This window comes from Rhipicephalus microplus, chromosome X (genome assembly GCF_043290135.1).
Source record: "Rhipicephalus microplus isolate Deutch F79 chromosome X, USDA_Rmic, whole genome shotgun sequence".
Classification (NCBI taxonomy): domain Eukaryota; kingdom Metazoa; phylum Arthropoda; class Arachnida; order Ixodida; family Ixodidae; genus Rhipicephalus; species Rhipicephalus microplus.
Genome location: NC_134710.1, coordinates 154,833,667 through 154,856,705, shown reverse-complemented (window position 1 = coordinate 154,856,705; position 23,039 = coordinate 154,833,667). Strand labels below are relative to the sequence as shown.

At 45.4% G+C, this 23,039-nt stretch overlaps 1 protein-coding gene across 1 annotated transcript in view; it reads right to left on the bottom strand.

The window, feature by feature from the left end:
• Positions 1-847: 847 nt before the first annotated feature.
• LOC119177056 (neuropilin and tolloid-like protein 1) overlaps positions 848-23,039 on the bottom strand; it is a 460,939-nt gene continuing 438,747 nt past the window's right edge. The window contains exons 8-10 of the mRNA XM_037428420.2: positions 9,791-9,969; positions 3,138-3,311; positions 848-1,202 (exon numbers count right to left, since the gene is read on the bottom strand). Of these exons, the coding sequence (XP_037284317.2) occupies positions 1,137-1,202; positions 3,138-3,311; positions 9,791-9,969 (419 nt within the window). The 3' untranslated portion in view covers positions 848-1,136. The remainder of the gene's footprint in view (positions 1,203-3,137; positions 3,312-9,790; positions 9,970-23,039) is intronic.

Here is a 23,039-nt window from a genome sequence, read left to right as displayed (position 1 = left end):
CTAGCGCGGCCCGACTGCTTTTTTTTTTCGAAGGCCAGCTCTCTCTATAGTCTTCGCAAGCAAAAGTTACCTTACGCTACCGGATAGTGCTTTCATTAACAGTTGCGCTATTCTAGGAACAAGGGGGAGTACAAAGAAAGTAGCTGGCTCTAGAGCTCAAGTTTTGATAGCCCTACAACTTTCCCCTTTTCGTACAGCAGATGAAGCGCCCCTGTCCAATAATGAACCGATCGGTCGCACAATACGTCGCAACGCGTGAACGTTGGTAGCGTACCCGAGTTATCGCAACCGTTTTTTTTTTTGGAAAACCACTCTATTCGTTGCTTCATATTGCTTCATACGGGGTCAGGCATGGCCGGCGAAACCCCGGGGCGCGCGTTGAACGACGGAAACCAGGGCACCAGACTGGCTTCCTCCGGGACCGAGTTTGTTGTCGTTGTTTCCGTTGTGTGTATTGTAAACAGGCAAAGAGTAATTAGTACTCCTAGTAAAGTAACACCCGCGCTGTACAGAGGCGTCCACACACGAGCACCACAGCGTCAGTTCGAAAAGAGAAGTCAATAACATTTTTTTTTCAATTCTGACACTTTGAGTCCGACGACACCGTGCTTTGAGTCAATGGGTTGAGTGAACGTGAAAGGCTATGCGCAGACCGCTTGTGTCCAGAGTGTGCCACGAGCTGCCCTGGCACCGATGATCGCTCTCGCTCGGAGGCCAGCCCACTTTCCGCGCCACACTCTTCGACGAAGCGCGCACTCGCGCAACCACACGACTACTCTCGAAGCCAGCTCGTGTCGAGGGCGAATAAATGGTTCCCGTAACTTTGAGCAGGGTTAATATGCAAGGCAGTGCAGAACAACCTTTCCTGCCTTTCTTCCCAAGAGGAGGCCGCTGCAGAGACGCTCCGCGGTGCGCGCGACATCGCCTCCTCGACACGGTCCTGTCGGTTGTTGAGCAAGGTGGCGCCGGGCGTGTTTTGCGCGCTCGGCTGTCGTCGTCGCAGGTCGCGCTCAGCGATAGATGTCCACGCGGGGCGGAGGATGGGCTTTGTGGGGCGGCGGTGGTGGAGGTGGGATCGGAGGCGTGACGCTGTCGCTACGCAGACTGTGCAAGTCGCCATGCTGCGGACACGAGCGCTACGCCTCCGTTGCCGGCGACAGCGGCCGCCCGTTCGGGTGCTTGCGGAACACGCTCAGGTCCACCTGCGCAACGACACATCGTCATGCATGGGCAGACAGCGGGCCCATGCAAAATCAACACCTGGAAAGAAAGGAGAATGAATGGGAACACGCCAGGCGCGATCCTCTACGCAAAGGGAAAGAAACAATGTAGATAAATGGAGAGAGCGTCGTCGAGTTAACACCAACATCAGAAACTCTGAAACATGGTCAGTACCATACTTCAGGACGCGCGGCAAATATCAGTTGATGGTATATAACCCACCATCTACATTGAACACATATGGAAAGATCGTCGTTTTCAGGAGAAAAAAAAAAACGCTCTTAATGTGACATATCAATACAAGTACGTACTGTGCAACTTTATTTCTCTGAACATTGTTATTTGCTAACACAAGTTTCTTATTGCATTAAAGTAAGAATGTGTAGCAACCTTTGAACTCGTGAGGCCACGCACTCCCATGTTGCAAGTAATATTGAGCGCGCCTTTACATATACTCGTTGTTATTTGCTGTTTTAATGCTCATCGTTGCACCAGTATGCTTTTTGTCACTGTCTTGTATAGCTTAGTCATTGGGTTTCAGCAAGCTACTTGCGTTTTTAACCCAACACAACCATCCAGCATGGACATACTGGAATATACATTGAATGGAACAAAATAGAGTCGAAAATAGCACAAAACAAAGCGTGCCTAGAACACACGAACATGATCACTCACTATACAGGGTGACATGCTATAGAAAATACCGACAGTACCGCGTGCATTTTTTTTGTAGCAGAGGCAAAGAAAGTGTATTTGTCAGTGTCCTTCATACGTTGAGAATGAAGGGCTCTTCCTCAGTCCTTTGCATGTTTACCTGTATGTGGGAAAATGTCCAAGGCTGTGGCCAAACTCTCATTTATGCGTAGAAAGCAATCTGACCTCTTCTGCGCTTTCTGAACTCTGTGGAACGGTGCCAAAACAGTAAATAAATACTATATAGATAAAACGCCACCTTTCTCTTGTTGATTTTTAAATTATTTTTGTACAGCTATAAGCTAGTACCTGAGCAATTATTAATTACCTAATTAGTATTATAATTATTCATACCAGGGCATTAGTGCAAGTATAATATATAATAATGGAAGAATACATATACAGTGGGCGCATTGTTTGGCTTTGGAAATTTTTTCGCCTTGGTATGCTCAGTATCGCCCTTTTGCTTGCGTGATCCTTTACTGCGTGAGCTCGATATGGCGAGATGTGAACCATGCACAATACTTTTCTTGTAGCAAATATCATTATGCCGACCTTTCTAGAGTGTGCGCATATAAACCTCAGGCTGTTTAATCACATCATCTCCGGCAATGTTGTTGCATTTTTGCGAAGAAACTCAATTGAAGTCTATTAAATTTAATGTGATCTTCCTAGTTACAGGCCGAAATAAAATGAGCTGTCGGGGATGTATCAGGCATGCATAGATTGTGGATTTCTTGGAAAGGCTGTGGACGGGTCAGGTCATGGTGGACACACACACACACACACACACACACACACACACACACACACACACACACACACACACACACACACACACACACACACACACACACACACACACACACACACACACACACACACACACACACACACACACGGGCGCGCGCGCGCGCACGTGCACACTATTTATATTCACAAAAATTTACATCAATAAAAAACGGCAAACAGGAAAGAAGTGGAGAAAGAAGGCAACAACATCCATATAACAAGTGCCAATAAGCTCTTCAATATACTCTTACCAGGAAGTTCTCGAATTACAGCTCTTCACAAAATAAAACTCAAACCGATCCTAACGCTTGATGTGCTTGATGTATTTTTAACGTAGGTAAGCAATCAATGGCAAGGGAGACTCCTGAAACGAGAACTTTGTGAACATATAGACCCTGTTTCGTGAAGCGACGTAGTGCAGGTGGCCATACCTCGGGCACGTAGCAGCCGTTGTCGTCGTCTTCGGGTCGTAGCACCGTGGGTCCCACCAAAGTCGTCGCTGTAGGTGCGCTAGGTGGCAATCCACCAGCTCGGCGCGCGCCGATTTCAGCTGCTTGCAGCGCCAGCGCTGCCTCCAGGTTTCCGGCGGATAGGTCAAGACCCACCTACGGAAAAAACCTTTCAGTGTGAGCGAGCAACGGCTTTCTATCACAGGCTCGGCTGTGTTAAAGCCGTGGTGCGCGATCGAGCGTATAGTGAATACCATCATGTTGCGTGACCAAGTTGCGACAGTGCATAAGCATCTCAAAAAGTTGGCATTGACTCATTATGGAGTTACAAGAGCACGCTCAAAAGTGAGTACGACAGAGAGCGCAAACATAACACAACCACAGAAACCGCGGCAACCGCCGTCGGAACTCGATAGGTCATCGAAACTGCTTTTCGCGACAGATGCTGAACAGCTGAGCAAGTGTCGTGGTATTTGCTTTGGTTGCTCGGAGGCCATGACATTTGGCTGGTTCAACATGCTTCCGTGATTTGAATTCCTGGACGGTAATTTTGCAGCTGACGGTAAAAAAATACAAACAAACAAAACCTTTAACCTTTCAAAGCAACTAACGAGAAATACCATAGTAGATTGCCCCATATTAATTACAGGCGCTTAGAGTTATTTCAGCCAAACTTCCGCATTCCGTCCCAGTCGACAAAGAGTCGCCTCAGGCAAGAGTCGGACCCGATACCTCGTGCCCGACTGATTAATACCACAACTGCTGATTGATGGCGGATAGATGAAAAAAATCTTGCTTCGTCAGAAAACATGTGCGGATGATTTCGTGCTGGATCGAGAGAGTGAGAGAGGTCATTAACCGCCCCACGAGTGCTTTGAAGACGCCGCTGCTACGCAGTCCCGGTCCCCCTATGGAAGGAACCTGGTTGGTTCCTAAACGTCGGTTTTCTTCGCCTACTTTTCGTTGAAGTTTAAATCATTTCCCAGTTCTTTTTTTACTGCGCTCATGATAATAAGAACTACAACTTGTTCTAAAGAATAATAAGGCAGAATCAGCTCCTCTGACGGCATCAGCATCAACATGATCGCCACCACCACCACCACCACCACCACCACCACCACCACCACCACCACCACCACCACCACCACCACCACCACCACCACCACCACCACCACCACCACCACCACCACCACCACCACCACCACCACCACCACCACCACCATCATCCTCCCGACTGCACACACTGCAGGGCAAAGACCTCTCCCATGTTCCTCCAATAATCCCGGGGTGCGATGCAGGATGGCCCGGGCTTTTCGGCAGAGGAGTTTGCTCCGAGCTTGCTCTGCAGTGGCCATGGCATGAAGACAGTGCAGAGCGCGTGATAGCAGCGTTGATAAAGATGGCTACATGTACGCGCGTGGTGTTGGAAACGCATGTGGGACATTGGCGGTGGTTATCATAGAAACAGCATGTGCGAACACGTCAGCGTCGCCACTCAGTCAGCATTTTACCAGTGCAGTGACGTCACGGTGATTGCCACGCTATCTTTTTGCCAATTCAACACGCTCCTCCCACAGGCGTGTTCGTGGGCGTTTGTTGATTGATATGTGGGGTTTAACGTCCCAAAACCACAATATGATTATGAGAGACGCCGTAGAGGAGGGCTCCGGAAATTTGGACCACCTGGGGTTCTTTAACGTGAACCCAAATCTGAGCACACGTGCCTACATTTCCGCCTCCATCGGAAATGCAGCCGCCGCAGCCGGGATTCAAACCCGCGACCTGCGGTTCAGCAGCCGAGTACCTTAGCCACTAGACCACCGCGGTGGGGCTCGTGGGCGTTTTTTCTATTTCGGACAGGTTGTTTCGTTCCACCTGCAGCATGGAAATTTCTACTCTCGAAGGCAGCAAGGGTGCATACGCAGCACTCTTGAGCTGCTCGTTTTTCTCCTATCAAATATTGCAGATAAAGGTTGTGTTCCAATTCTTAGAGAACAAGTAGACAGTCTACGCAGACTGCTTAGAAGACAGCATCGAGCCTGTGGTACAGTGTCTAGAAATATACTACCTATTGTGCTGAGCGCGGGCTCAGCACACTAGGCAGTATATTTCTAGACACTGTAGCATAGGCCTCGCAGCTGCGGGGCCTAGGTGTTTCTAGGCCCCGCAGCTGATGACTGCTGGCGGCGCCCGCATGGTGCGCTGCTGTGCGTGTGGGTGCATTTGCGTTCAATCCTTGTGCTCCGCAAGTGCTGCGAAGCCTGCAGGAGGCCGAGCCGCGTGAGGCCAACTATTATTTCCTTGCATTTTCGGAGTGTTTTTTAACATAATGCTTTATTGTATAAGAAGTACTCGATTGATTTCACAGTACTGGCGCTTTGCAATACCAAATGAAGATCATTTCGTGGCATACGCTCCGCCATTTGCTCCGAGTTTCGCGAAACTCGGCCGATACTGCATAGAGCCCCCGGTCCTGTGCTCACTCCAACCACGTTGCCCCCACAAAATTCTCAACCTCATCTGCCCAGCTAACTTTCTCTCTCACCCTTACTCGTTTATTCTCTGAGAATTTAGTCCGTTACTTCTAATGACCAGCGGTCACCTTGCCTATGTGCTACATGCCCTGCCCATGTTCATTTATTCTTCTTGATTTCGACTAAACTGTACCTAATGCCCATTTGTCCCCTGACCTACTCTGCTCTCTTCTTGTCGTTTAAAGTTACACCTATCATTTTTCCTTTGTATCCCTCGCTGCTTTGTCCTTGATTTAGGTTGAGCCCTCTTTATTACAACCTCCAAGTTTCTGTTCAGTAGGTAAGTAACAGTACTTGTTTCCGCAGCTATTATCGTAATGATCCAATAAAAAAAACTATTAACACATTGATTAATTTCTCGTGGTACATGCGCCAGGGTAGTTTCGCACAGATATACATGCACAAGTATTTGCTTTCAACTGTTTTGCGGAATTTATTACTAAATGGCTCAAAAACGCTTTCCTTATATTTTGCTTTCACTGATCACGGAATGATACTTATGTTGATGAAAAAAAAAACAGCTCATTTATTCCCCGTGTGTCTTTAGGCGATGAACAAGGTAAAATGCGACAATAAGCTTCCCTTATAGTATACCGTGTTTACGTGGGGGAACAGGTTCAAATTACGCATTGAGCATGCATGAAGCTATTGAACAAAAACAAATGCCCTATGACACTTCATAACTGTTGTCGAAACCAGGGATCCTGTCTACGCTGCAGAAACTAATGGTTGAGGGATTTTGGTTAAGAGCTGTGGAATAAAATACAAGTGTAGCCGTTAAATATCGCACCTCTCTCCCAAGATTCTTTCAGGGTCAATCGTAGGATAGGAGCCTTTCTTCCAGCCGTGTATTAAGATGCCGTGTATTCTAGGTAAACAACAGCAAATGCCACACACATACGCTTGTACGTGCATTATTTGGAGTTAAAACTCAGCTTATATGCAATACATTGATTTAACAAAGTGCAGGAAGAATTAACCATGTATGCATTCCCTGCGACAGTTACTTATAAGAACATGGTGTGGACTCGAAAAAAAAAATCGCGAGACATTTTCGTATGAAGACCACATTTCTCAATTAGTCAGCCTCAATGAGAGAAACATTTTACGAAGTGACAAAGTCTCGACTGAAGTATGCCTTGACAAGGAACCAGTAATATCCATCCCGTGCTCTGGGCTAAAATTGTTGTTTTTTTGAGTTTCAACTCTCCACGAAGTTAGAAGGCGCAGCACCATATAGATAAACTTTCTTCCTTTGGTGAGAAACTTGCACGGGAAATATACTTTCCCTCTGTAAACGCAGCACTAAATATCTCCATTTTGCATTCGTGGCCACGAGAATGCGTCACTCATGTGCTCTTGGTGTGGTCACTTAGTACCGAGCGAAAGATTTGATAATATAATTTAAATGAAAATAAATAGGCTGGGTACTGTTATGCCTGCGAGCGCACACCGAACGTCCATGCCTCAGAAAAAAGCAATCTGTATCAAGGCCAGCACGCGAGCCCGCCTGACGCGAACAACTCAACGCGTCATCACGCGGCGGCGCTGATCTGTCGCGCACGCACAGCGAGCCACCTCAGCCTACGAACCCGTTGCAGCAATGGGTGCCTTCCTGTCTGGCGAGTCTTACGCAATGCGTGGCGGCGTCACTCGTCCTTGGGTGCAGCCACGTGCAGCGGCTCCGGATTTGATGAGAATGACGTGGCCCAGCGGCGACCCCATTGCAGGATTCTGACCTCACGGCCAGCAGCGCTTCTGGTTGGACATTTGGTTACTCAAGGGATCCACCCGGTGCATATAAAAAAAAAAAACCCTGCGGCGCGTCGCGAGCAGTAGACCTATGTGTCAGAGAAGAGAGCTCGGCTCTTCGAGTCTCTAAACTGTCAGCCCCAGTGCTGCATTTGTAACGTCTCTATTTCTTTGCTGTACATAAACCTTGCTTTAACTCACCGTCGTCTCGTCCGCTTGTCTATCAGCTCTGCGCAGAAGCAGTCGCGAGCTGAGAAACCTACGCTACCAAACGGCTGCTGACAGTGTCGGCGGAGATCGGAGCAGCGGCGCCTTCGGGACCGTGTTGGCGTCGCCCGTCTTTCGCAACAGTACAAAACATAGTGCATTTCCTCGACTGCCGGTCTCTTCCTGAAAACAAGAACCCTCATTGCTGACGAACTTTGTCATGGGATTACGAATACGTTTGACAGATGAGACGTGGGCTCTTTCATCCCGAATACATCATACAGCAAGGTTGTACAGAAAATATAGGATGATACACTAAACGCGTCAGTAAAAAAAAAAAAAACACGCAAAGATGTGACTCTGTGCGCAAGTATACGTTCCATAATTTTGATTCCTAATATTAAAGGGAATTGTACTGCTCAATAAGATCTTTGTGTTTTTTCTACCTGAAGGTATATCGAAGTAATATATATATATATATATATATATATATATATATATATATATATATATATATATATATATATATATATATATATATATATATATATATACACAAAAAATGAAGCAAAATGGCTTAGTTATCGTACAGTACTCCAGAAAAAAATGTACATCATTCATTAAAAATTATCTTTTAACGTTTCGAGAGATTGTATGTGCAGGGTAAGAAAGACGTGATGGGAGCATTAGTGTCTTATTACAAGTCTAAAACACCCATTTATGTTAGACGGTAGAGAAGGAACAACCTTTGTGGTTTACGAGTATGTTGAGGGCGCTTGATAACGCCTTTTCAGAAGTGCTCGTAGCGCCGCAGGGGCTGTTCTTAGAAGCGCATTTTATCACTTGTCCCAGCTCCAAGTATACATGGCAATTAATAGTGAACAAATATAATTACTGGTCAGCGCTTCAAATCACATTGTTTCAGTGATAGAGTGGAATCTAGTTGATACGTTTTGCGCACGAACAACCGGTCCATAAAACATATTGTGCAAAAATTGTAGAATCCAGAACGGTGAAATAGAAAAGAGGAGAAAATACGCATACTTTATCAGCAACCCACTTTGTTATAGAACATGGCGCACCTTTTTCACCGATTAGAATTACGATTCGCTAGATGGCGTGGTGCATCACCTGACTCATCATGATTATCAAGGCACGTGGCAGCCATGCCTGGCAACAATTTTTTCTCGCAAAGCCGATGCTGCTGTGACATCAGTAGCTCTGCCGCAGGCATAATGTGGCTTGTTGGAACGCGATTCGAGCTAATGTTGAAGAATAAACGCAGCATTCCTAAATATATCAGTCAAGATCTACTTTCGAAGTCGTATTGTGCAATTTTGGGCAGAAATGTGATTGTACTTAACCCCTAAAGTTGCATTATTTATAACGGTCGTAGGCCAGGATGAGAAACAATACAAAACATATTAGGCCGAAAACGTATCTTGCAAAATCGTATATTCGAGGTTCCACAGCAGAGATAGAGGGCACGATGAACTGCACCAATGAAAATACAGTGAACTTCGTTAGTGATTTTTTGAATGCTTTATGATCAGACGAGATCATTGAGCTATAGCTGAATCAAATACCGCAACAGTGTTTTGCCGCTCTCAAAATGGTAACTTCAGCCGAATGTTTTGCGCGAAGAGCAGCCAAAACACACACACACACACACACACACACACACACACACACACACACACACACGCACGCACACACGCACACACGCACACACACACACACACACACACACACGCACGCGCACGCACACACACACACACACACACACACACACACACACACACACACACACACACACACACACACACACACACACACACACACACTAGTTGCACTGGCATGCATCGTAGACCCATAATCAAACAAGAAGCTATCCATTTTCATTGTTAATATTTTTCAAAAAAAAACGTTCAGCCTAATTATACTTTACCAGCTGACTTTTGTTATTTATATGTTTCACCGTAAGAACCAGAACGTAGGGTTTTTCACTGTGATTTAATAGAGGAACTACTAAAATGTTTCCTATGTACAGCGACGAATGTTTTTGAACATTAAGAGAGTATATAGTGCTGTTCCTACTCTGCCGGAAGAGAGTGGAGATAGGTCTCTTCGCAGTTGACTTACCTCGACGGAAGCCTCCTTGGAGCGCCGCAGCTTGTACTCGCGCTCCCGGCGCCGACGCTCCTGGATCTTGTTGTGGCAGGTTATGCCGATAGAGGCGCACATCCCAACAACCAAGGCCGAGAACACCACCAGGATCACCACCATGTGCTTCATCGAGAGAACCACGCCGACATTCGAGCCTGCGTTGAACACGCCGCACGATTTATGTAACCATCTTGAACTATTATAGTTTACTGTATCATTAAGAGTGTTGTTGAAAAGGAGTCCATGAATCGGCAGAGCGGAACATGCTTGCAGTGAAAAAAACACACAAAAAGTGCAGGTGAGAAGGTCAACCAGATGCGCACTTTGTTTTGTTTTTTTGTCCTGCGTGGTAATAATAGGCCGACTTAAATAGTGCGCACTGATTGCGCAATCTCGTGAAGGCTGAGAGCGATCGCAAGAAGCCGCCGATGACGGACGACTTCGGCAGCTTCAGAAAAGGTCGCGTTGCCGTCTATGGCAGCTATGGGCCTGATATACGGTCCAGAAATTCTTGTCCTATGAAACATTTTAGATTCAAGAAGTTCAATAAAATCGAAAGACTCCTCGCGCCTCAGCTACACGGGCCTCCATATAAATCGGATGCTCAGTGGCAAGTTAAAAATAGAAAGACAAGCTCTTTTCTCCCTTCCCCAAAAAGCAAAACCGTTAAGACGCCCAAGAAAAATCATGATGTGGAAATTCGAGAATTTACTGCAGGAGACTCCAGATACAAGGCAGTTCTTGCAGTGTATATTTAGCTAGGCTTTGTCTGACGCGATGGATGTGTTAAGTCATATTTCATCTCATGCTGCACACCAGCAAACACGCAAGCACTCTCTCTTTCTTTCTTCCCTCCAAAAGTTTTTTCTTTGTAGTTTGACTTCGCAGTAACATAACAAGACAATATCATTCGTGCTGTGCGTCGCGTTGTGCAAAACTTCGAACACGTGCACCTACACAGCAGGGCATCTTTTTTTTTTTTGCTTTGGGAAGAGGTCAGAGTGCGTTTTTGCCACATGACACTCGTTCATATGCCACACATTTAGGCAGTCTGGCTTTGGCTGTGCTCAGTGTTACGTAACATTCTCGGACCCAATCAGCGGCAGAGAATGCTATCGTGCGAATCTTTCCCAATTTACTATCACAGGCTTTTCGGAATTTGCCCACAACCCGCACAGACAAATTTGGCTTAATCAGCGAGAAGCCGATCAAGTAGACACGCCAAATCCTGCGGGGGGGAGGGGGGGGGCAAAAATTGAATATTTTCTCCTCGTGTGGATATTTCTTGTGTTGTTTTATTGCGTAATTTTGTACAGAACAGTGTCCCTCCTGAGAGTCGGCTCTCTGAGGAATCACGCGCCACTGTAGAGATCCTACCTGGAAGTGAAAGCGTTGATGTTACTCGATTGTTGGTCACACACGAGCTACTAATATTATAAGAGGCAAAAATATAATAGAAATATTAGAAATGACATTTGAACATAAGTTTATACACCTTTTACGCAATATATATCAACGTAAGTAAAAAAAAAATTGGCAAGTCCCACGTACTTCGGGAATCAATGTTATGCGAGGCATGCATATGCAAGATGATATATGTTGTAATTGTTTATTGAGCGATACGTTAGGAAGTTGCTATAAAGATATGTACAAATGCACGCATAAACATATGTTAAAGAGGCGCACATGTTTATAGCACCAGTTGCTTACAGTTGCGTAACGATGCCAACAGCAACATGGATATTACACGCACGAGAATTGATAAGCTGATATAAAGCGCTGCGCGCTCGCGGGGATGCTAGCCCGGGACAGTGCTATATACATAAACTTAGGCGGATGACATATAACTACAACTGATGTTAACCCGACGTAACGGCTGTATCGTAGCGCTACACATGTAATCTTTGTAAAATTGGAAAGCCAACACTTCAATCAAAATTGGCGTTTCACGAACATCAGCGTCTATTTGCTAGGCAGTCCCGCGACCTGACGTGGCCCTGTGGTAGAATACTTCGTTGCAACGCAGAATGTTAGGGAACGATTCCCGCTGGAACAATGCCATTTATTCTTTGTCTTCGTCCAGCCAAGCTGACGATGTCTGCTTTCTCTTAACGATCAAATTTAAAAATTACCCACGTGCACATGTCTTCTCGCCGTCCCCGGGTAGATATAAAGTGTCAAACACCTGTGGCCCATACCCGCCTGTGCCACTGTTAAATGCGAATCTATCTATCTATCTATCTATCTATCTATCTATCTATCTATCTATCTATCTATCTATCTATCTATCTATCTATCTATCTATCTATCTATCTATCTATCTATCTATCTATCTATCTATCTATCTATCTATCTATCTATCTATCTATCTATCTATCTATCTATCTATCTATCTATCTATCTATCTATCTATCTATCTATCTATCTATCTATCTATCTATCTATCTATCTATCTATCTATCTATCTATCTATCTATCTATCTATCTATCTATCTATCTATCTATCTATCTATCTATCTATCTATCTATCTATCTATCTATCTATCTATCTATCTATCTATCTATCTATCTATCTATCTATCTGCTTACGTTTGGGGGCTCTCGTGGTCACCCTCTTAACTTGGCGTGAACCAAAATTAGAATGAGAGGGTAAGATAGTTTGACGAATATGACGCGCTGGTCAAGACATGAATAATGTCACATTCCCGTGGCGTACGTCGTCAAACACTTCTCGCCAGACAGTGGCACATACCCACGAGTGGGTATGTGCCGCTGGTATGCGGGTATGTGCCACAGGTGATTGACACTTAGTATCTACTCAGGAACAACGAGAGCACACATGGGCAATTTTAACGTGCGTGCGTTAAGAAATACCCGACATAGCGTTGACCATACGGATGCAAAGGATAAATGTCAGGGTCCCAGCTGTAATCAAACCCAAGCATTCTGCGTGGAAATGAAGTATTTTACCACTGAGCTACGCCAGGTCTCGGAACTACTTTTTAAATAGATGCCAATCTTCGTGAAACGTCAATAGTGATTGCAGTGATACCTACCCAATTTTATAAGCATTACCTATGTACTATATACTTTGATACAGCCGTCACGTCGGGTTAACGTCAGTTTTGGTTAGTTGCCATGCGCTGAAGTTGATTTTTGTAGCAGTGGCCAGGGCCAGCATCCTCACGAGCATCAGCGCTTCGTATCAGCTTCTGGTGTTGCTAATACGCATGTTCCAGTTGGCATGGTTGCGCAAGTTGAAACAGCTGGTTATATAAACATTTGCAACTCTTCAACATATGTATGTACGTGCAGCATTTGTAAACATATTTAGCGTCATTTTATGACGTGTCGCTCAATAAAGAAAATTGCATCACGGTCACCTTCCCTCCGCATGCTTCGCATAACATCGATTCCTGGGTACTTCAGATCTCCCGATTTTTTTTTCGGAAAGTATTTGACGACGTATGCCACTGGATTGCGCTATTATTCATGTCATGACTAACGAGTCGTATTCGTCAAACAATTTTACCCTGCCACCCTGATTTTGGTTTGCCCCAAGTTAAGGTCGTGATCATGAGAGCCCCGAGACGTAAGCGGCTAGATAGATAGATAAATAGATAGATAGATAGATAGATAGATAGATAGATAGATAGATAGATAGATAGACGCTCAAAGTGGAGTATACGCAAAGAAATGCTTCGAATTTAACAGTTAGAAAGTACGATGGTAATTCGATTCAATAGCGGAGCTTTCAAGAAGTTCAACCAGCGTTGCTAAGTGATCTATATAATGGTATACCATAAGAAAAGAATCCACTTCTTTCGCGATCCCACGAGACTGCCTGAACAGTCACCATGCTGGTGAAGACAACTCTGTTGAACCATGAACCGACGACCTACAGTGGAACGTGAGACGCCTGATGACCTGCGTCCACTACTATCGAACTACGCAGCAGTCTAGCTTAAGGTCACCTAATTTTTTTATGTTTTGTTCTTTTTATCTCTCTCTTTTATCCCTCAATCTCCTTCTACCGGTGTAGGATAGCAAACCGGACGCTCGCCTGGTTGACTTTCCTGCCTTTCCTTCCTCTACCTCCTCCTCTGTTGAAGAAAACAAACACAAGAAAAGAGGAAAAAACCAGCTCTTTTGTTGGGGACGTCTATTTGAAAGCAGGAAGAAAAGAAGCTAAAGGTTATTAAGAAAACATTCTAACCACAATTTGGAACGTGACAAGGTGCAGTACTGTGTTTCGACGAGGTTGAGCACTTGCTTGTTAATGTCAGACAGAGTTCGACAAAAACAGTCCCCGCTGTTCGTCGCATTACATCAAATGCAGCGGCATCTCGCACTGACACCGCTCGACGCGCAGTTTTGCAGCCACGAATTCTGTACCAGGCACAATTTCAACGACCGGTTTTGACACAGATGCGGCAGTTTGAGACAACCGCAATAAAATGCGCACAATCAAAGCTCTAAACCCTGGGCTGGGCAAAAACACTCATAAACTGCATCGCGATATGTTACAAGATTCTCGTGGAAGAAGTATTTCTGAAGCATATACAAGATGCAGATACAGCAAGATGCATATACAGTAAGATGTTCATCGAACAGGCGATGTCTGGCAGCCTCTAGCCCTGGGCACTACCGCTGGACAAATAAAGTTTATTCAACTCAACTTACTACAGTAATCCCTGCATACGATTAGATACTTTTAAATTCTGCCTTAAGATACTTTGATACATTCGCAAATTTGTTATTCTATATCTATATAATGTCGTAGCAAACACCTGTTCACGGAAATGTTTATTGAAAAAATTCTTCGCTGCTACCAACTTTGTTTAATTTCGATCATATTTCTGTTAGTATGCCGAAATATCTCTCTTTCTCGCTCAAAAAAAAAAAACTTATTGGAATTGCTCTGACATGACAGCTCTTTACACGCTATGCATTCAGTAGTTTTAACGGCGAAGGTGTTGAGCAGATCGGTCCATGTTCAACCCGCACCAAAGAATCTATCATGATCATAAAAGGGTATGCGCCAAGGAAAAGGGGTAAACCCCACTACTCACCACTTGTCTTGCAAAGATAATGAAAGCAGTAGCTAGAGGAAACAAACGGACATCTGCCGAAAAGCTTTGTGCAGTCTACCAGGAAACTATCATCGTCATAAACGGGTATGATTGACAGAAATTTAGTAAAACCTCCCCCACTCAACTTTCACTAAATAAGATGAAAGCAACCGTTAGCCCCACAAATGGCTTCGATGCGATGGAGACGAGTCACAGAGCCCGAGTACCTACGACGAGAGAACGGGAAATGCAAAGTCCCCGACGACGACGACAGCGTAGCTCTGGCTGACTGGATTAGCCCTACGCCATCTCCTGTCGCCGACAAAAGCTCTCGCCAGTGGTGCCCTGTCCTCTGACTCCTGCAACCGTGTCCAACTTTCCGGTCTTCTCCTTACTTCCATCGCTCCCTTTACCTGCGCCTCGCCCTCTCCTTCCTCTCTCTCTATCTCTCTACCTTTTAATCCTATCCTTTTATTCCCTTCTCTCAAACTGAAGTGCAGTGTAGATATGTGTAGTGTTGTGCGTTTACACCAGTTGGCCTTCTGAGTCATTGGACTCACAATAGATGGCGCCACTGCGCTTGTGTGTATATAAACGATACTCGCTGATTAAACTGGGTTATTGTTATGGATCGTACAGTGGTGTAGCGTGGTTACTTTCACATGTCGCCGTGCCAGCTACACGACAATATGTAATTAGTTTTATTGACGTAGACAATCACAAAACGAGAATAAAGCAGAAAACCTACTTTGGCAGCAGGTTACAAAAGATATGCTTCATTAAGCAGACGAAAAAAAACAACAATACAGTGGCATAGGCTTAGTCAGCTTAGGCGTGCGCCCCCCCTCCCCTCAGTCACCTAAGAGTGCAGGTAAAGTCTGCGTCTTACATTGGCTTCATAGGGGAGAGGGGGGGACACTCCAATCAATTCATTGGTTCATTGCACCAAAGTTCACTGCAATAAACCTTAGCCCTTCTGAAGGGGAACCTCGCGCACGCTTATGAGTATAGGTAAGGTACCGGATAAAAAGAAGGACAGCAAGCAAAGCAGTTGTCGTAACAATCAAATGATAATACAAGTAACTTTTGAATAATTTAGCAAAACGAACACAGAATACGCAAAAATATTGTCAGTTACATAAATGCCAGTTCTAAAGCATTTGGCATCTATAACGGTGGGGCGATAGTTGTTAGAATCTCAAATGCACATAAATCAATCTCATGATATGCAAGTCAAGCACCCGAGAGAACTTTCGAATCACTCGTACGTACAAGCCGCGATACGCAAAGCAACCTCATATTTGCATTTTTGAGAATATTTAACGAATTACCACGCAAGGGAAAGTTCGATAACGACAGTAAAATGAGAAAGGGCTCCAGAATCGGCGCAAAAGACACTGCACGCATTCGAGTATGCAGCATAGTTCGATGGCTACGAGCAAGTGTCGTGGCGCTGACACAAATAAAAAACGAGTAAATATCCAAAAACCAAGAGACCGGCTAAGCGTAGACGTTTTGTGCACTTGTTTTTTTTATTGAGATGGCATGAGCCCCATGAGTCATATTGAGTACATGACTCTGCTCTACCAACATGGACATGCAGACCACAGCTGAAGTTGCCTGACTAGACGTCGGGAGGACATCATTTCTCAGCACTGCACACTTACATCAGTGCATCACAGGAGTTAATAATCTATAGAAGCGAGTGCTCTACAGTCGGATACAATTTTAAAAGTCCGCGGCATTTTCTCCTCAAAATAAGATGCACACAAGCCTGCACAAATGGGCACGCTCTCTCAATTGACGTCTTGAGCTGGACCGGTGGTGGGCACATCCTTTGAAAAATATTGCCGAATGCACGAGCGGCACTATTTTTCCAGTGGCGGAGGCCATCAGCTCCCGTGCTTCAGTCGTCTGGGCGGGGCTTCTCCGGACTTCTTAAGTTGTATCCGGCTATAGTGATGGAACTTCAAGCCATCCACGACACTATGCAAGATATCACCTCTATGCGGCCGATAATCCTACTAGACATCACTGATTATTTAGTGGCTATCCAAGAACTCAAGAATGCTTACAAAGCGATGGAAATTTGCAAGGCAAAAACAGCTACTTGCGTCAGGGTACACTGGCTTCAAGGCCATGCTGCGAACTCTCACAGCATTGCTGCTGACCAGCAGGAACGCTGCCCTCTTAATATAGACGTTTCTTCCGTCTCTATTCCACCTCAACCCTTCAGCTCACTCCATGTGCGTAAAAATCTTATATGGCTGAGCACACGCGCTCTTATCCCACCTCGTGTCTGTGTCTTCGCCCTTCACCTTGCTAGGGCAGTGGAAGTCTTGCTTAAGAGGTTTTGAGACAGGGTGGCTCTTATGCCAGCTACGGTGTCAACATGGAGATGGTAGAATTTACCACTAGATGTTGCATGCATAGAGTTTCCTAAATATACACTAGAGGGAACTGTGGCGCTAGTGTCTATGGGAGCTACAAGACATGGCGCTTCAGCGAGCATGGGAGTTATGGATATATATGACAAGGATTTGCCTAGTCTTCGTACTGTACGTTCATTCTGAATTCGCGTGGCTTGAAGCTGCGTTATCACAAAACAACAATCGGCAAACGTTCGGCAGTTACGCTTCACCATCTTCTCTTTCTAGAATCACCGTTATAAATTAGCTCGCGAATTTCAAAGCGGTTCGTTTTTCATTCGAAGCAAAACAAACACACTGCAATAAACGAAGCCACAAGTGCGATTCACCATGTCATACATAGATGTCATACACTCATATCCACAATTCTCATGGTCGCTGAACGATCGCAGCGCCAGAGGCCCCTCTAATTATTTTAGGAAACTCTGGCTGGATCAAAGCCAGGCTAGACTGCCCTTGTGCACGCTTTTTTCTTTACGGCCTTCTCACCTGTCGCGAATACAATGGGAGAGTTTCTGGGCATGTTTCGCCCCCCCGACGGCGGTAGGTGTGCAGCGACCCTGACCTTGCATCTTCTGCGCCGCACACACGGCACAAAGGAGTTTGTCGATGCGAAATCGTGAAATGGGGGTTTTGGACAAAGAGGGAGAGGTGGATTATTAAAGAAATCAGGGATAGAGCTAGAAACATCTTCTTAAAAAAACTCATCTTACCAGACGACTTTCCGCTTAATGTTCTCATGAAAATAACAAGCTGAAACTCAGTAAAAGTGCGGAAGAATCGGCTAATTAGAAGCACACATTCAGGAAGCATAAACCACTGGCAACGATCAGAGAGACAGAAAAACAATGCCGCACCTGTTCTGCAAGCACAGAGCCCAAAATACGTTTGGCCTTTGGTCTTATTGGACAATGACATCGCAATTAAGAGAGATCCCTCACCAGTGCACCTTCCGTTTACTAGCTATTTTCTATTTTTTCTTTATTTTTCCAAATAGATTCGGGGTGTTTTTCAGAGCTAAAAGCTGCGGTCCGCAGCCTGACAACTCTGAAACACATAGGTGTCTTGTATATCTAATGGTTAAAGAAAACTGCGTACAAGGAGAAAATAAAAAAAAGGGCCCCGTATCTGCATGTTCACTGCAAATGTCGTCGAAAGAAGATAGTCTTGCGCGTAGAGAGAGTGAACAAAACGTTCATTTGATGTTCTGCGCGAGAAAATCGGTGAATTGTATTCTACAAGCACTGCGTTAGAGAGTCTCGATCCGTGCAGCGAAGGCGGGCGAGCGCATCGAGGAACGTTAGACACGAGCACCATCTGGCATTTATCTTCGAAAATGAAGGAAGGCGTGCGCGCCCGCGGAAAAGGATGCGCTCCTCTCTCGGAGGTGATAAGGTGTAGAACGCAAAGCGAAGGGCAGGCGCCACCACCGTGTCGTCTTAGCAAAGTGTTGCAAAAACTTGTCTTTTTGAGGATCACGTTGTACTGTCAGCACAGCGTAATAAACGCAACGGTTTTTAGAATTACTTGTGTGTGCCTTCTCTGATATACAGATACACATACAAAATATTGACGTGTTGTTATGATGCCTCAGATATGCGCAATAATTGCTTTTTGATTGGAAATCGAACAAGTACGAACGCTGAAACTTAAAGGAGCACTGACATCAAATTCACTCATGCCAAGATTTTTGCGTCAGCGATTAGCTATAGACCGCGTAGCAGCGATTCGCGACCTAAAACGCAACTGGGGGATGAATAACTATCACTTTTATTTATTGATATCACTGGTATCTAGCACTAATCAAAACGGTCCGCAATCCCGCCATTATCAGCGCTGGGAGCACCAGCAGTGGCGCCAACTCGCGGTCACCTGCAGATCACGCTACAGCTGACCACTTCACAACAGAAAAGAGTGACGTCATGTTCGCTCGTGTGTCTCAGTTAGCTATATTGGTGTGTTTTGGCGTGCAAAGCATTCAGACATACGCAGAGGGGTCAATGCAATATAGTTATCACGAATGAGCATCAGCGGAAAAATAGAATACGTTTCCTGCTTGCTAGGTTCTTTTTTGCGCCTCCATGTGGCCCCACCTATCCAGCCTGCAGTGTAGCGGTTAACATCTCTTTTACGTATACGCACAGTCTATAGATGAACTAATATTCAACGATACTTGCGTGTAACTTGTTAGTTATGATATCTGACAATACGCTATTCCATTTTTGATAGCTTGTGGTTGTGTTGATGTGTAACTTATACGTGATATGAAAAGACACCCTCATTGCGCCTTTTCCGTGCTTCAAACTAGATGGCTGCAGCTCGCCTGCAACTCACAACAAATCCCCGACATGCTGACCGACAAGCACTTGTTTAATCATGCTCTTTTCTTTCACCGTTCTTTTAAAGGTGGTTTTTATCTTGATAAATTCGCGAAATCATTCAAACCGGTGCGACAAAGATCAGACGCGACGAGCGAGTGCGTTTCTGCGCTTCGGCGCCAGTCGGCGTGACGATAAAAACACTCAGATCGTACACGTCATTGCTACTAGGGCATCGTCACCCAGGTTGGTATTTGCGCAATGTATCACACCAAACACGTAGCACTAGTGTCGATGTCGCTGGGCAGTTTATTTTCCGTTTTTTTCTTTTTAGCTTTTCTACACTGTTTAAGATCGAATTAAAATAACTCCCATGCGATGGATGCCGTTCAAACTTGGCCAAGAAGACCTATGTATACCAAGCGTTCGAATGATGGGCACATCTCGAGCTTGAAACTTGATGTCTGTGCTCCTTTAAGCAATATTGGTGGGAGCTGCGGATGGGGTTGGCCCTTTGAAGTATCGTTTAGTGCCGTTTGGGGTATCGTTACCGCGGACAAACAGATAAATTTACAGACAGACAGACAGACAGACAGACAGACAGACAGACAGACAGACAGACAGACAGACAGACAGACAGACAGACAGACAGACAGACCAAAACTTTGGTGTCGAAGGTCCCCAAGAAAGACTATCGTCTTTAAAAGAGAGGGCGCTTGCTGCTAAATAACCCCTTTGGACGGCACGCACAGAGAGTCATTGTGTGCATTGTCAAGGTGCTAACATCACCTGAAAATATTGAATCTGGAGACCCCAAGCTCTTTTGCATTCCTTTGTACTGCAAGCCACGTCCATGATGCGAACGAAGTACGCAGCTGCTTACGCTCGCAAGCTGCTTGCTCCCGAACTTAAACTCTAGTGCAAATCAATTCTGTGCTATCCTTGGAGTTCGTAGAAGAACATGTTTAGAAATTGAAACTGACAACATTAACATTGCAACTTTTCGGCAAGTATACATAAGCAGCTTTTTTCTAAAAAAATTTGTCAGAGCTCAGTCTACAGTGATATCTCGAGTCGAGAAGGCGGTCGCACCACCTTCAGTACGCGCATTACGCACATGGATATACATTAGCTCTGTGAAGGTGTATTCCTGTGTTCTGTCATGGCCACTCGATTGCCGTGGTTCTGTATTGCAAGTCCCATTCGGGAAAACACACGGTGTTTCTTCTCACCGATTCCTAAACAATACTGAGCTGTGCGCCAATTGAGAAAATAATATTGGGAGAGACAACCTCATCATCAACGATAAGCCTGCATCGACAGTCGTATGTAGTAGACAGTTGCGCGATGAAGACTATGTGCCTGCGTTCCGCATCAGAAAACTTATTCCTGACTAAGCACCTTCTCTTTTCGAGGACTATCCTTCCTACTTTATTCCAATTGCATAAAATCCTCGCAAAGATCGGGCTTCATGCGCTTCGCCCCTTCGTTAAACATAAAGGAAGCGAAAAGTGGAGATCAACAAAACAGATCTGGATGTTGCAATTTCACAAGGCGCTTTCACTGAACAAGAAGCAGTAAGTGTTTGCACGCAAACAATAAACAGCGACGCTCATCATGCGGGTCGATACCAGACTTTGATAAGATGATTGCGCTACCAAGTGCCGCACCATCGTTAAATATGCGAGAAGGTGCCACGATTGCTGAAAGAAGAGAAAAAGATGACCCAATATTTTCGCGAAAAAAGCACCACACATGTATTAAAAAATTCCAACAGATGCACAGAAAGGAGAGAAAAAGGCAGTGTTTTTTTTCTTCATCGAATAGAATGTGACGGAAGAAAGCATGCTGCGTACCCAGACGAACTTGCAAGGGGTGTGTGATATGGCGCTTTCTGTCACAAAGAGGCCACGATCATGCACTCATTTCGGGACTTGTAACACTACTAGCAAAGTGCGCTTTTCAGAGGTAAATGTTTCCAAGCTTAGCGTAATCAAGTATGAGCAATGCCATAAACCGTCTGTGCGTCTTCAAATATTAAGCAACTTGTTTTTCAGCTTGCGGTGGTGGAGAAGCGCGCTCGAACTTATGTGCTGGAAGTGTGGCAGCTTGGGCTAGTTGGTATGACATGATGATAGTTATAAAGCGAGAACAGAATGACGACACAGAGACAAGACGGACACGAATGACACGAGTGCCTCGTGTCCTTCGCGTCCTTCTTGTCTCTGCGTTCAGTTCTCGCGCTATAACTAACGTCATGTTCTGGAGTTGCACGCGCTGCACGGAGCGGCGGAGGAAGGTCAGGGTCACAGCGCCCCCCTCAAAGCAGCAGCGAGAGGCATGAACTGCACCCGATGCGGAGGCCGTAAGAAGCGAGCGTGCTCTAGCGCAGGTGCAGTCTAGCCACAGAACACCTACCAGTGGTCTAGCCCGGCCGTGGCTGGACGTCCATACTGCTCCGTTACAGTGATCGAAGCAGATGCATACCAAATAATATGGACATGTCCAGGTTCACAATCAGCATGGAGGAAGGAATAAACTGAGAAGAGGCCGTTACGTCCCATTTTATAAAGCCGGAAGTACGGAAGAGTAGAGGACTCCTCCTCGCAATGTTGGGCACGCAACGGCAGCTCGCGCCTGCGCGAAGGGCGCCAGCGAGAGGGAAGCGAGCCGATTTCGGACGCGTCGAGCAGCACCGCTGCCGCCATCTGATAGACCAGTTGGAAACGCGAAACTTTTGTGCTGATAATGAGCAAGCGTGCTGCGATACTCGCTTGTAGAGTGCCTGTGTGCCATTCGTAGCATCATTACGGTTTAAATTGTGAATCTACAATAGACTTGCAGCTTTGCACTTCGTGTTTAATCCGCTGAAGGTAAGAGAGTAACGGCACGAATCGGCGAAATAATCACAACGATTGGCTGTTGTGTTGTGCAGATACGGTAAGTTCGGGGTACAAAACATAATTTAACAGTGAAATGTTATTTAATTTGTCTTGCTATTTAGCCAGATGAAGTACCTCTGAATAATTTTTTGCCGCGTGTGTCAGGATACATGCGCACAAGTATCGTTCGCATCAGCGGGCGGGAAGGCTAACTGCGACCATATAAAAAAAAAAGCTTGGCCAAAGATGAGGTTACCGCACGTAAAACGTTAACAGGAAGCGATAACTCAAGCAATAAATCAGCTTCTGTGTCAAGCACGTTTAATTATTGACTCGGCAAGCTCTAGTGAAAACAGTGGACCATGTAGTGCTCTCCAATAGTTGTGACCATCGTACACGAGAATGGCTCAACGTCGCCTCTCGCATTGAAAGCCGTAGGCGCTGCCGTTCTCGTTTTAGAATTATAGGCTTCCTTCTCTAAAGCATGCAAGCACAGTGTCGAAGGAAAACAACGAAGCTGCGGT